This window comes from Myiozetetes cayanensis, unplaced genomic scaffold (assembly GCF_022539395.1).
Source record: "Myiozetetes cayanensis isolate MyiCay16 unplaced genomic scaffold, myiCay2020 scf26, whole genome shotgun sequence".
Lineage (NCBI taxonomy): Eukaryota > Metazoa > Chordata > Aves > Passeriformes > Tyrannidae > Myiozetetes > Myiozetetes cayanensis.
Window position 1 is genome coordinate 3962693 of NW_026087477.1, and position 14757 is coordinate 3977449.

The window sequence follows — 14757 nt, forward strand, 5'->3', positions numbered from 1 at the left end:
GTTGGGGGGACCATGGCACTGGATCCAGTGATGATATTGGATGGAGTGATGGCATCATCCCCATCCCTGGCATCATCCCCGGTGATGGGATCATCCTCTTCCCGTGGCATCAGGTTGGGATGCTCTGGGGGGAGCCCAGGACCCCCTGCAGAGTGGGGTGCCCCATGCTGGGGGTCCCCACATCTCCCTGCAGTCCCCCTGTGAAGGGTGACCCCCTCCCCAGAGCCCCCCAACAGAGGGTGACCCTCTCCCCGTAGCCCCCCCCATGTCTGTCTCCATCTGGGCCATTTATCAGCTTTAATCAGCTTTAATTCAGCAATTTGTCAGGCAGGCAAAGGCCCTCACAGTGAGTTTTTCCAAAAAATATAATAATAATTATTATTATTCCCCTGATACGTGGGCCCCCCTCCCTTGTCTTTGCTTGGGCTTTAGTAACGATCATTAAAATAAATAATTTTTTTAAATAAAAGGCAGCAAGAAGAGGGGGTTTTTTTGTGGGCTTTTTTTTTTTTCAATATTTTTTATTGTTCTCTGTGCGTTTGAAAATTGTTTCCCAGTAAATTCCAGCCCTTTGTATTAATTTTACATTTTCCAATGTTACCTTGCCAGGGGCAGGGTTGGCACAACTGGCTCGGGAAAGGAGAGGGAAGGAGAGGGAGAAACCCTGCTCCTTAATTAGCGCGCTCCCTATGTGATCAGAGAGCTTATGAGGCAGGTAATGAGCTGGAGGGGGGCTGCAGGAGCCCCCTCCCTGCACCACCTCCCCTTTTTGGGGTGCCTTTGGGATCACCCTCCATCCCGCCGGCCCCAGGGATGCGGGATCACCTTTGGGGTGTCCGTGTGATGAGTTTGGTCCAGTCTCAGCCCCACTTACAGCTGCCACAGGCTTGGGGGCTGTCTGGGGAGCCCCGAGACGCTGCTGGGGGGTGTCCATGGGGGTACTGATCACCATCCCCATCCCACCAGGGCCGTGCTGACCCCCCTGGAGCCGTGGAGTGACCCCCATCTCTGGTCATGCCAAGGTTGGGGGGGGGCTTCCTGCTGAGGGGGGGCCATGCTGTGGAGTCTCAAATTAATTAGCAAAGAAAGCTCACTCAATAAGGAGGGGAAGCCAAGCTGCCAGATTGGCTCCTGGGGGCGCCTGTGAATTTGGCCTCGAGCTTTACCGGCTGCGGTGCCGCGAGCTCCGGGGTCTGGAGTTTGGGGAGGGGGGCACGGGGGTCACCCCAAGGAGCTGGAGCGGGGGTTGCTGGCATGTGCCAAGGAGTCCTCCAGGGCCGCTAATCCCTTAATCTCTTGGATAAGCAGTGCCAGGAACGCAAATGACACCGGGATTGTGGTGCTTGGCTGCGGCGATGCCGGCGCTCCGCCGGGATCCCCGGGAATAATCATTTTTATGTCATTTCCTACTGAGTGGTGCTGGTTTATCGGCATAAAACAAAGAGACTCTGGGTTAATCTGGAGGTTAATAGGGATGCTGGGGTGGGATCAGGCCCTGGATCACGGTTAAATACACTGGTGAGGCCCTGGCACAGGCTGCCCGGAGAGGCTGTGGCTGCCCCACCCCAGGACGTGTCCAAGGCCAGGTTGGAGCAGCCTGGGCTGGTGGGAGGTGTCCCTGCTCGTGGCAGTGGTTTGGGTCCCTCCCGGCCCAAGCCATTCCGGGGTCCCTGGTGCGCCTCACTGACCCAAATCATCCCGCAGGTTCCACCGCGGGGACTACACGGTGGAGGTGAGCATCAACGACTACCTGGACATCTACTGCCCGCACTACGAGGAGCCGCTGCCCGAGCGGATGGAGAGGTACATCCTGTACATGGTGAACTACGAGGGACACGCGTCCTGCGACCACCGGCAGCGCGGCTTCAAGCGCTGGGAGTGCAACCGCCCCGACTCCCCCAACGGGCCCCTCAAGTTCTCCGAGAAGTTCCAGCTCTTCACCCCCTTCTCGCTGGGGTTTGAGTTCAGACCCGGCCACGAGTACTATTACATCTGTGAGTGGGGAGGGGGTGCAGGCGGGTCTGGGAGCACGTCCCGGGGGTGTCCCGGCATCGCCGGCCGGAGACGGGCTCGGTTTGTGTTGGTGACCCAGAATGTTGCAGAATCCCCCAAATCCAGCTGTTCCCTGTGCCCGCAGCACATCTGGCTCGGGGCACGGATCCCATCGGCTCATACTCGCTGCCCAAAGCCTTTGTGGGGCCGTGGGACGATGGGACACTGGTCTCATCCCGGCAGGAACACCGCTGGCACCAGTAGTGGTGCTGCACCAGGGCAGTGGCACTGCCAGCCCAGGGCTCTGTTCCCCTGTTCTCCTGTGTATTCCTGTGCTCTCCCATGTAATTCCTGTGTGCTCCCATGTGTTCCCATGCTCTCACTTACATTCCCATGCTCCCGCATGTATTTCCTACGCTCTCCCGTGTGTTCTTGTGCTCCCACTTATATTCCTGTGCTCTCCCACGTATTCCTGTGCTCTCACGTGCAATTCCTGTGCTCTCCTGTGCATTCCCGTGTATCCCTGTGCTCTCCCAGGTCTGGGCTCCCCTTTCTCACCCAAACCTGAACCCCAAACTGCCCAAACTGCTCTGGTGCTGTTGGCAGGACGGGCGTCCCTGGGAGGGCATTTCCACCTCTAGAGTGTCTGCAGGGGCCAGGGCAGAGGTGGGGGAGAGGAGCCAGATCGGCTTCCTCCTGAGCTTGCTGGAGTCATGGAAAAATAATCCAGTGGTGCTGGGAGCAGGCACTGGGATAAAGCCCAGACCCAAACAAGGCTGTGTGACCCCGGTGACACCCAGAGCCAAGGACCCGCCGTCCCCTCCAGAGCCACCGCCACACTCCTCCGCCTTATCGTTTCTCCCTCTTTTTCCTAAAGCAGCTGTTTTCAGCCCACTTAATTTGTTCCTTTTATCTATATTAAATTACCATTTCCCCCTCTCTCCCTCCCCCCCCGTAAAATGTCACCGGTGCAATAACTGCGGCCACAACTCACTCTCTTCCCCCCCCCCTCTTTATTTTATTTTATTTTTTTATTTTTTAATGTCGTTAGGGAGAGATTACACAGGAGTAAATGGGAAGCTGATCATTGCTAACCCGGTTAGAATTCCCGTCATGCGGAACATTAGAAATTATGCCTCTTTGAGGAACCGTATTTAGCAGACATGAAAGAAAAGAAATTACCTCCTCCTCGAGCCCATGGAGTGGAATCCATTAACCCGCCGGCACCGGGACACGCTCGTGGCCCCGGCGCAGGTCAAGGGCACCTCGTGGCCCTGGGGACCCAGGAATGGAGCTGGGATGGGGTGCTGTGGGGTGGGATGCTGTGGGGTGGGATGCTGTGGGGTGAGATGCTGTGGGGTGAGATGCTGTGGGGTGAGATGCTGTGGGATCCCTGTGCTTGACACAGCACCTTCTCCTTCCCCACCCCCGTGGGGCACAGCACCAAAACACAAAAGAAAAGGAAAGGTTTCAAAAAAAAAAAAAACACCTCAACAAAACTGCTTCAATTAAAAAGAAAACTATAGAGAAAATTAAATTCCTTTATAAATATATATACACATATTAAAAAAATCCCATTTTCTCACCCCAAGAGGGACTTTCACCTCGATAATTACCTCAATTCCTCTCTTCCTTCCAGTGTTTATTATTGTTACTCAGTGCTTGACCCTCGCTTTGTCTCTGCCCCTCCCAACCCACTCGTCTCTCTCCGCTTTTCCTCCCCTGCAGCCGCGTCCCCCCCGAACACGGTGGACAGGCCCTGCCTGAAGCTGAAGGTTTATGTTCGGCCAACGAGTAAGTGAGAGGCTGGGGGGTCCCTGGGGTCACCCTGTGGGGTGAGAGCGGGTGGTGGCCCTGGGGATGGGGACAGGGGTGGGGACAGGGACCCCCAGCCCTGACAGAGCCATCCCAGCCTGTCCAGCCAGCGGTGGACAGATAGGGAAAAAAAATAATTAATAGCAATAATCATCTCTGCGCTGTGGCTACTTCTCCGAGTCGCATAAATCAGCCATTTAAAAAAACAAATTAATAATTTTCTTCTCCTGTTAACGTGTAATTAGCAAATGGCAGCGGCTCTCCCCGGGGACAGCGGAATGTCACCGGGTAACGGATGGCTCTCGCCTCCTTTCTTCAGTGGCTTTAAAATAAAACCCAGCATAACGGAACCGTCTGTAAAAACTCATCATGTTCCGTTCAGAACGAGGGGAAAAAATCTCTCCTGATTGAATTTTTTTAGTGTTTTAATAATAGTAGGATTTGTTTTATTTCCACCTTGCAGAGGGGAAGGGAAGGGGAGAGGGGCTGGGCCCTGGGGATGGTGAGGGGTCCCTGAGGGGGCACCTGGACACCCCTCGACTGGGTCCTGAAACATTCCCCATTGCAAATGCCTGGCACAGGGGACCCTGGTCTCGGGAGACCCCACACAGGGACCCTCCAGAATGAGGGGGAACGAGGGGATCGGATTGGTGGAGCAATGGAGCATCCCTAGACAGGACCAGGCTCTGCTTTTCCTGCCTCTAGGTCCATAAAATCCGTGGAACCGGAGCACTCTGTGCCCTCACCCAGCCTCCATCCCCGGAGAGCACCCGCCTCATCCCCACGCTGCATTCCCTGTGACACGGGGCTGTGGAGCCACCCGTGGCTGTCCCCATGTCAGGTCCCAGGGCTGGCTGCAGCACTTTTGGGGAAACTGGGATATGGGGGAGGATCAGTGCCCAGCTGCTCTCGGGACCCCAATCCCAGGGTGCCGATCGTCACCGCGCCTCTGCCCCGGCTGGGTCCAACCGGGATCGCGGCCGTCCCACCGGCTCACACGTCCCTCTCTCCCTCCTTTCCCGCAGATGATTCCCTCTACGAGTCCCCGGAGCCCATTTTCACCAGCAACAACTCGTGCTGCAGCCTCAGGGTCCCGCCGGCCGCGCTGGCGGTGGTGCCGGTCGTCTGGACGCTCCTGGCCTTGTAGCACCGACCCCAACGCGCCAGGAGCGGCTCCGCGGGGCGGGAGCAGCCCGGGGACGGATCCTGCCCACCCCGAACCACCCGGATGGTGCCTGGGGAGGTCGCTGGTGCTGCCGGTGAGGATCCTGCCGCCACGTGAAGGCCCTGCCGTGGCACAGTCATCGCGCTGGGAGCGGTGCCGGGCTGTCCCGCGGGATGGATCCCGGCTCCCATCCCTGTCCCGCAGCTCAAGCTCCGGCCGTCCCGGTCGGGCATCGCTTTTTACATTTCTAGACCAAATACAGAGTCCTCGTCCGTTTGTGGTTTTTTTTTTTATTTTTAAGGGAAAAAAAAAAAAAAGGTTTTTATTTTTATTTGTTGGGTTTTTTCCCGGCCGGGTTCCCCCCCAGGCCAGACTGACCTGCCCGGGGCCAGGCTCAGCCCCCGCCCGGTGCAGCCTCCGGATTGCCGGGACCGCCGGACACAGCGATGGTGCCAACGGCTCCGTGGGCACGGACTCCTTCCCAGCCCGGCCGCAGGATGTGACAGAGCCGGTCCGGACAGCCCTGGACACTCCCGGGCATGGGGGGTCTGGACAGACACGGCCCCCACTGAGCCCCTGGGGGGTCACCTCGTTCCCTGCGCTCGCGCCGCAGGTGGCACCAATGTCCCCCTGGAACACCGGGACAGCTCCGTGAACAGCAAAGGAAAGTGGATACAGCCGAGGGGAGCACCAGGAACGGCCGGCACGGAGGCACTGGGATGGCCAGTGCTGGGAGCACTGGGATGGCCAGCATGGAGCAGCAGCAGGAATGACCAGCTGGTGCAGGGAGCACTGGAATGGGTGGCGTGGAGAGCACTGGAATGGCTGGCGTGGAGAGCACCAGGAATGGCCGGCGTGAAGAGCGGTAGGAATGTCTGGCTGGCACAGGGAGCACAGGGAATGGCCAGCACAGAGAGCACCAGGGACGACTGGGACTGGGAGCACCGGGAATGGCCAGCACTGAGAGCACCGAGGAGGGACGGCACTGGAGGTGGCTGGCACTGGGAGCGCTGGGAATGGCTGACACTGAAAATGGCCAGCACTGGGAACACCAGGAATAGCTGGCACTGAAAATGGCCGGCACTGGGAACACCAGGAATAGCTGGCACTGAAAATGGCTGGCACTGGGAACACCGGGAACGGGCGGCTGGCACTGGGAGCACCGCCGGGCGCTGGGAGCCGGCGGGCCGGGCTCGCCCAGCCGTGGGCATCATTCCAAGGGCTGGAGCCCCTGCCGGAGCAGGGCTGAGCTCGCCAGGGCGGGAGGAGGTTGTGCCATGGATTTTCCTCCTCCGCTCTGCACCGTGTCCCCCCGATGCCTTGGGGGTCCAAGAGTCCCTCCAGGGGGGCCGTGTGCGGGACCATCGATGGTGCTCCCCATGGTCACCCCGTTGTCCCCGACATTCTGGGGCTGGGCTTGGGGATTTTTCTCTTTTCCTTTGCATTAATAAGCAAAACCCCCCAAACCCCCTGATCCGAGGTTGGCCCTGACCCCAGGGGTGGCAGATCCCCAGGGAGGGGTCCCCCCGCAGCCCCGGGGTCTGACCCCTCCTCGCCTTAAATCTGGGGCTGTCCCACCTGGGGGGGGTCCCGTGCCTGTCCCACAGAGCCCCCCCATTCCCCAGGGGGTTGGTGGTCCCAGGGGATGCCGGTGAAGGGCTCAGACCCGACCGCAGCCCCCCATTCCAAGGATCCTGGCCCTTCCCACGCCGGGGGCTCCGTCCCTGTACATACAGCACTATACTGTGAGCGGTTTTTTTTATGTATTGTTGAGAATGGATTTTATGGAAGGGTTTATCTTATTTTATTTTTATTTTTTAGACTAGGAAGCTGGAATCTCGCAATAAGCTCATCTCCACCATCCAAAAAAAAAAACCCCAGACAAACAGAAAAAAAAATACAAAAAAAAGAAAAAACCCACAATAAAAAAAAAATCGCATTCCCTGCCGTCCCTGTCCCTGTCCCCGTGTGTCCAGACCAGGTCGTGGTTCCCGAAGGTGACAAAAGCGTTGTGTTTAGGTGGGGGGATGCAGGGGGTACCCACTGGGCTCTGACACGGAGCCGGCAGCACCCGCCTGGCCTTCGGTCTGTGTTTTATATATATATAGATTATATATATAAATATCTATATTGTGTACAGCGACTGTGGGAGAGTGGAAGGACGGAGGCGGCGGCGGGGCCGGCGGTGGCGGGGGCAGGGCTGGGGGTCCCCCAGAGCAGCCCCCCCCTCCTCGGCGCTGCCCCTCCGTGCCGGTCCCTGTTGTGCCTCGCTCCGTCCTTCGACATCCCGCTTTCGTCCTCGACGTCGTGCTGATGGTAACCGGATCTATCGCCCCCCGTTTGGATTCTGTATTTTTTTATAATAAAATGCAAATAAATGTCGTGTGAGGCCCTTGCTTTGAGGAATCACTTTCCCTCCCCGTGCGGCTCCGTGTCCCCGGGGGCTCCGGCGCCGGCTCCGTCCCCGCTCCCCGTGCAGCCCCTGTCCCCTGGTACAGCAGGGCTGTGCAGCCAGACCTCTCTGCTGGGTGGTGTGTTAATTACGGGAAGGGTTTAATTACCCTGTTAATTAATAATAATGGATATTAAATTAATTAATATGCAATTGTTGATAGTGTTTAATTATCAGAGGCAATGCTGCCCTGCGGGCGGGCGCTCAGGGCTGGCGGCTCCTGCAGCTCCGGCTGCTCACCCGCCCCTGCCTCAGTTTCCCCAGGAATGGGACATCAGGCCACCAAGAGGTGACATCCCAGGAGGCCACCAAAGCCAGGACAGGCTGCTCGGAGGTGGCATCACGAAGCATCCTCTGCCAACCCCCCGTACCCCCCCAGCTCTTTTTTTTAGCTGAAATACTAAACTTTTTGTGGAGCGGGCCGTGCTCCTTCCCGGCGCTCCGTGCCTATTCCAGCATAATTAGCAGAATAGGAACAACCCGCTGGTAATTAATTGAGGCTCCCACGGCTGATCCGAGCTCTGAAGTTTTGCCACCAGAGGGTGAAAGAGTAATTTTGATTTTTAATAAGGGCCATATGTGTGCCAGGAGCGGGAGCGATGCCACCCACCGCCAGGGACGTGGGTGCTCTGCCAGTGCCAGGCTCCGGCAGAGGGAAGCACCAGGGAGAGAGCCCGGCAGGGATTTACCAAAAAGTGATTTTTTAGGCCTGTTCACAAGGCTTTTTGAGCCCTGACTCATGATTTTTTTTAACGCTGGGTGTTGGAAATAGGGAGGTAAAAATAGCAAATGGGCAGCACGAGTCTGAGACGGATCATCATTAGTAATTAATTAATGGAGTCGTGGGGTTTTAGGGCCTGAGTGGGATCATTTAGAGCCCATCTTTCATGCAGAGGCATCGAGGTTCGATGTGAGGAGTGGTGGTGATGGAGAGCTGGTCCAGCTCAGTCCTTAATATATTTAACCTTTATTATATTTAAACAGGGATGGATGGGGGCATGCGGGGCTGCAGGTGAGGCCAGGGCACATCCAGGCTCCCTGCATCTCCTCCTGGCCCCGTGCCAGGGGTGTCCCTGCGGCTCTGGGATCCCCAGCCTTGTATCGAGGGGAAGGGGAACGTGGGGATCCACTGCAGCACCCCTGTCCCACCCTCACTAGAACATGAGTGAGTGGAGCCGGGTCATTTCAGCTGATAGCTGGGGCTGAATCCATGGAATCGAGCTGGGACGTGCCATCCTGCACTGGTGCTTCCCACCCATCCAGAGCAAAGGCACCAGGGGTGGTGTGCCCCTTCCCGAGGTCTCTGTTCCCGCAGCTCCTCGCTCTGTTTCAGCATTTCAGCATTAATCGTTTTTTTCATTTAATCCCCTGGAGGCAGCGGGTGCTCCGTGCTCCGCTGGCCCGTGGAATATCCCACCTGGTGCGACCTCAGGGCTGCAGAGAGCACGGGGGGTGCAGCCCCCCTGGCCCGGTGCTGTGGTCTGGGTTTGCAGCGTGGGGAGGCTCAGGATGTGCCCGGGCAACTCCCCAGTTCCCTCCCTGCCTCCCTGCCCTGGTCCTGGCTCCCGCAGGGATGCTCAGCCAGGCACGTCCCATCCCTGGCGGGCTTTCCAGCGGGATTTTCAATATTTGTGCCTCAAAGGTGCCACCCCAGGGCCTGCCCGGGCTGGGGTGCCACGGTGGTTCCTCTGGCAGCGCTGGGGCAACCATGGCCAGCACGTGCCAAGGGAAGTGTTCACCATGAGGCTGAGCTCTTCCCGGGGCTGCTCGAGGCAGAGCAGAGAGCTGGGAACATCCTGGGCTAAAAATGATCCCTGTCCCGCTATCCAGCTTCAATTTGCTGCATTTAAGCGAATTCCCTGTGGCTGGGATGCCCCCTCCCCACCCTGTGCCCCCCCATGGCATCGTGGCCTCACATGGTGGGAGCTGCAGGGCTCAGGCTCCTGCACCGAGATGGTCACTGAGGGCCTGTTCCTGTGTCCCCCTGTCCCATCCCATCCCACTCAGGACACCACGACGCCCCACAGCCCCCCGTGCTCGCCGCGGGCTCACCGGCACCTCCCAGGCTCCGTCACGTCCCTCTGGCAGCTCCTGGCGTGGGCTCCTGCCCCGGGTCCAGCTCGCAGGGATCCCTCCTGTCCCTGCGTCCGCTCCCAGGCTGTCACCTCCGCTCCCCTCCCCGCCTGCCCCGGCCATCCCTCTCCCATCCTTATCTCCTGAGAGGTACAGGTGATTCAGCCAGGAGCGCTCCTGTGATGCTGCTGGCTGTGGAGCACCCAGGAGAATCCCAGAGCGGGGGATGATTTATGGGAACAGCGGAGAGGAGAGCAGGGAGCTCTGCGGAGGCGCCGGGAGGGATCCCCGAAACCCAGCCGGACCCTTCACTGCCTCCTGGCTGATCAGATGGGGGGCTGTGCCTGGCCCCGGGGGGCTGGGGGAGGCGGGGGGTGGCCCCCAGCCCTCTGTGCCATCCATCTCGTGCGTGGCCCAGCTGGGTGTGTAACTGTGCTCAGCGATCGAGGCTCCTTCTGTGCCCTCGCAGGCCCCGCACGCAGGAAATGGGACCATTCAGGCCACTGGACTTCAGTTTTGTTCAGCTGTGAATTCCCCCGCCCTGGGGAGAGGAGGGAGGCTGGTGGAGGGGTGGGAGGGGAGCTGCTGCAGCCCCCTGGCTGCGGAGAATCCATGGGGATCATCGAATCATCGAATCCCAGGATGGTTTGGGTTGGAAGGACCTTAAAACCCATCTCGTTCCACGCCCTACCATGGGCAGGGACACTTTCCACTAGCCCAGATTGCTCCAACCTGGCCTTGGGCACTCCCAGGGATGGGGTAGCCACAGTTTCTCTGGGAAATCCATTCCTGGGCCTGGCCACCCTCGCAGGGGGAATTTCTTCCCAGTATTCCATGGATGAGATGGGTGAGAGCACCTTGGGAGGTCACTGCATCCAACCCTCACCCAAGGCACCTTCCCTGCGCCTTTGCCCCACCCAGGCCCAGTCTGGGTGGCGGGAGAGGCAAATCCATCGCCGAGCATCCACATCCCAGCCCCCGATGCCGGGGAGTGATTCCTCCCCCAGGCACGGAGTGAGCATCCATTCCCCTCGGAGCTGCTCTCTTGCAAGGTAACCAGCATTATATCCGGCCCAATTGCTCCAGCATGATCCTCCTGAATGTTGCACAGCATGTACACGGCGTCTTATGGAAAATACATGCCCCTGGGTGAGCCTTTTAATAGCGCCGGCTCCTGCCCGGGGGGCGGGGGGGCCACACTCCGCCACGGCGCTGCCAGGGAATGATTGAAAAGTTGGGGCTCGCCGTAGGAAACCCCCTGCTGTGGGGAACAACGTGTTTTCATTCCCCTGCCAGGTAACAAATGAAAAGAATTGCGATGAATGCTAATGAGGAGGGGAGCGGACGCTGCCGAGGCTGCCGGGGCTGGAGGTGGGGATGGGGTGAGCAGGGATGGGGGGGTCTGGGCCTGGGAATGCGGGAGCTGCCAGGGGACCCCGGTTTTGCAGGTGGAAGGTGGTGGAAAACGCCCCCAGCATGGAGTGGTGGTTGTTACAGGGAGGGTGCTCTGGGGTCCTGAACCAAAAATCACTTCTTTTTACAACAAAATGCAGCTCAGGGAACAGAGCAATCCCCAAAATCCCCTTGGGGGAGCTCCCGTCCTGGGAGGAACTCTGATGCTGTACCAAAATCACTTCTTTTTGCAGCGAAACACAGTTGGGGGAACACAGAAATTCCCAAAATTCCAAGCTTCCAACTGCAGGGAGCCTGTTCCAGTGTCACAGCAGAGGTGCCATTGAGCTGGAGCAGCCAGAGAGGGGCTGAGCTGTTTGTCACCGTGGCCAGGCTGGGAAGCGGGAGGGTAAACACGGATGAACAGCCTTCACCCACTCTGGTAAATATTTTATATCCCACACCAAGAAAAGACACTCCTATTTAAATGATTTATCAGGGAAGATCATGTAGAGGTTTCCATAAAATATGTAGGGCTCCTAATCCCGACATCATCAAGCCAGGAGGACTGGAATCATTTATTACCTTCCCAACAGCCGCGCGGCCGCGGGGACACGGCTGACAAATAAAAGTGTGTTTACAGCTTTTGGGCTCCTCTGGGGAGAGGTAAATCACAGTAGGGGTGGGAAGGGGAGAGGGGGCCGGGAATGAAGCGGCAATTCCCGTCTGTCACAGCAGGGCAGGGTAGGGAGATGCTGGACACGCACGGGGCATCCCGGTGTCCCCCGGTGTCCCCGGTGTCCCTGTCCCGGTGGTCACGTGCTGGGTGCAGCAATGCTTGTTCTCCAGTGGGGTTTGGGGGTGGGCCCTGGATGTAAACCCCTGTGGGATGTCCCAGTGTGCCCAGATGTCTGTGCATGTGGAGGCCGTGCCATCTGAGATGGGTTTTCCAGGGGCATCAGCAGAGTCAGGATGGGGCCCACAGGGATATGACCCCTTCCCCTTGGGGCTGGAATCACCCCCGTACTGCCACTTGACACCTGGGAGCCTGGGAGGGTGGGCACTGGGGACAAACCCCTCTGGGATGCCCAGATGTGCTCAGATGTTGTTCAAGTTGCAGCTGGACTGGGATGTGTTTTCCAGGGGCATCAGCAGAGTCAGGATGGGGCCTGCAGGGATTCAGCCTCTTTCCCCTTGGAGCTGGTACCCATCCCGTGCTCCCACTCCAATCTCCCTTCACTGCAACCCTTGGGTCCATTTACTGAGAGCTTTCCCTGTGTTCTGCCCCTCAATTATCCCGTTTCCCCATCCTTTTGCACCCCTTTATTGAGGATTTTCCCCCATCCTCTGCCTCTCCACGATCCCATAACCCACCCCCTCCCCGCATCCTTTGGGTCCGTATATTGGGGTTTTTCCCCCCCTCACCCACTGGCACCGGGCTCGGGGGGTGCCCCCGAGAGGCAGGCGGGCAGCGGAGCGGCGATTTGGAATGCGGCGATTTGGAATGCGGCGATTTGGAATGCAGCGGCGGGAGCGCAGCCGTGGGGCCGGCGCCGCGTTATTAAGGGATTAGCAGGTTGTCTTGGCGCTCAATTGTAGATAAGTGCCGCGGTTTGTATTATCTTTTCACGCTGCACCGCGAAGGATGACAAAGAGACAACATGGGTGTCATGGCCTTCAGCATATCATTAAGGGTAATTTGTCTTGCGGGGAGGGGGAGGCGAAGGGAGAGGGAAGGAGAGGAGGCGAGGGAGGACAGGGAAAGGCAGCCTGGGAGGAGAGAGGGGATTAAAAACTAAGAGAGGAGATTAGGAGTGAAATGGGAACTGTATGGAGAGTCAGCCAGGCGGGGAGAGGCGATGGCCACGAGGGGAGGGTTGGGAAGGGGCAGGGGGTGTCACCCTGGGACCAGCTCCTGTCCTGGGGGGCTCAACCGACAGGAGGGAGAACCTGGGCTGGGATGGAGGAGACAGGATGGTGGGGGGCTTCACAGACCCCCAATTCTCTTGCAAGAGCCCCAAATCTCTTCCCCAGCTCCATCACCTATACTGACCTAAAGTAAAGAGGAGATCCAGCTGGGTGTCCCGGGAAGTGGGACACACTCCAGGGAATAAAGGGAATCCAACCCCCCTCCACTACTGACTGACCAGCCCTGGGGCTTCAGGGGGCTGGTGGGGAACAGTGGGATGGCTGGGGCATGGTGACAGCTCCTTGGTGTAACCCCTCCTCAGGGCCACCTGCTTCTTGGCCACCTCTTCCTCGTGCAACCCACTCCTTGGTGCAACTTGGTCCTTGATGCAACCCAGTCCTCGGTATAATCCCCTCCTTGGTGCAGCCTGGCATGGCCTGCTCCTGCTGTCACCCCGGCGTGGTGTGCAGGGGGAGAAACCCTGTGGTGGCAGCTCCCCCTCACCCCGTGCCCCTCCCCAGAGAGGGTGGTCAAATCCCTGAGGGGCTGGTGGTGGCTCCTGGGGGGCACAGACACCCCAGGACAAGGGACATCCAGGTGCTGCTGTGATCCCCCAGGTGCCACCGTGGTCCCCCAACCTCTCCCTCCACCCAGGTCTCCTGGGGCCAGGGATGTGGCTGGGGCTGGGGACGGGGCATCCTCCCGCACCCCCTCCCTCCCCTCCCCTTCTGATAATCCTATTTTTGAACCAGGGGATTAGGATCAATACTTCACTCCTAATGCTGTGGTAATACAGTGTTACACCGCCAGCGCCAGTTCCCTGCTGAAACACTTAAGGTAGTTTAAACCCATTTGTGCCGGGGAGTGCCGTGAATCCACAACGAGCTCCGAGCCCGGCCGAGCCTGAGCCGGGTGCCAGCCTGGGGCTGCCCGCACGGCACTGCCCACGGCCAGCCCTGGGTGCCCCCAGGGAGCCCAGGGGGCTCCTGGACCCCAACAGGGCCAGGCCGGGCCAGGACTGTGGGTGCTGGGGCTGCCACTGAGTCCCTGCGGCCAAGCAGGGCCGTGTGGGCAGCAGCTGCCCACCCTGGGGACAATCCCAATGTCCCTCGTGAAATCCCTCATGCAATGGGCCCCTGGTGGCCCCCCAAGTTCTGGGTGCCCCCAGCTTTGTCCCAGCTCTGCGTGTCCCCAGCGCTGTCCCCCGAGGTGTCCCTCGCTGGCCCTGTGGCCGAGGGATCCCGACCATCCTTGGCTCCAAATTGGCCAAGGGGTTTGAGCGGCTCCTGGGGAACAGAAACACAAACATTTCCATCTCACACTGATTCCTAATTAGCTCCACTTTCATTAGGTGCTAATGGAGAATGGGGATTTGGGATGCCTGGCACAGCTCGGAAATGCTGATTCACCCGGAGACCTCCCTCTTGCCAGGCCAGAGCCCGCTCAAGGCAGCTGCTGGTCAAAAAATCCTGATCAAGCAAGCTCCAGGAATGTCTTGGGAGCTGGAGGGTGTTTGCTGGGCACGTGGCAGCTCCAGCTCCGGCAAACACCATCCTGGGGATCCAGGGATCCAGGGCACAGGCAGGGCTGTGTCCCCTGAACATGTGTCAAACATGCTGGGCACACGTGGACTCACACACACACAGAAACACCCCCAGCCCCTCAACCCCCACCTGGGGACCCTCCCCACCCCACCACGGAGCCCCTCGGCCTGGGGGCCCCTCACGTGGTCCCTCCCTCTCCTGTTTCCCAGGGATTCGATGTGGGATGCTCGTGACATCTGGCACAAACTGGTGATGATACTGGATCCATCCCCTCTGCTCAGAGTAGTTTTCAATTAAAACCAAAGCATCCCATAATAACCCACAGAGGGGTTTTTATTTCCTTCCCCTCTTTAATTTTTTTGAAAATAAATCTATTATGAGGAGCTTAGAGGTGGATGTAAAACCGGCGAGGGAC

At 58.7% G+C, this 14757-nt stretch overlaps 2 protein-coding genes across 2 annotated transcripts in view; both read left to right on the plus strand.

Moving 5' to 3' along the window:
• EFNA2 (ephrin A2) overlaps window positions 1-7353 on the plus strand; it is a 36280-nt gene extending 28927 nt beyond the window's left edge. The window contains exons 2-4 of the mRNA XM_050321296.1: window positions 1705-1994; window positions 3721-3786; window positions 4833-7353. Coding sequence (XP_050177253.1) covers window positions 1705-1994; window positions 3721-3786; window positions 4833-4954 — 478 coding nt within the window. The 3' untranslated portion in view covers window positions 4955-7353. The remainder of the gene's footprint in view (window positions 1-1704; window positions 1995-3720; window positions 3787-4832) is intronic.
• The window catches only part of NDUFS7 (NADH:ubiquinone oxidoreductase core subunit S7), a 95847-nt gene that overhangs the window by 50005 nt on the left and 31085 nt on the right, over window positions 1-14757 (plus strand). The gene's annotated exons all lie outside the window — the stretch shown is intronic.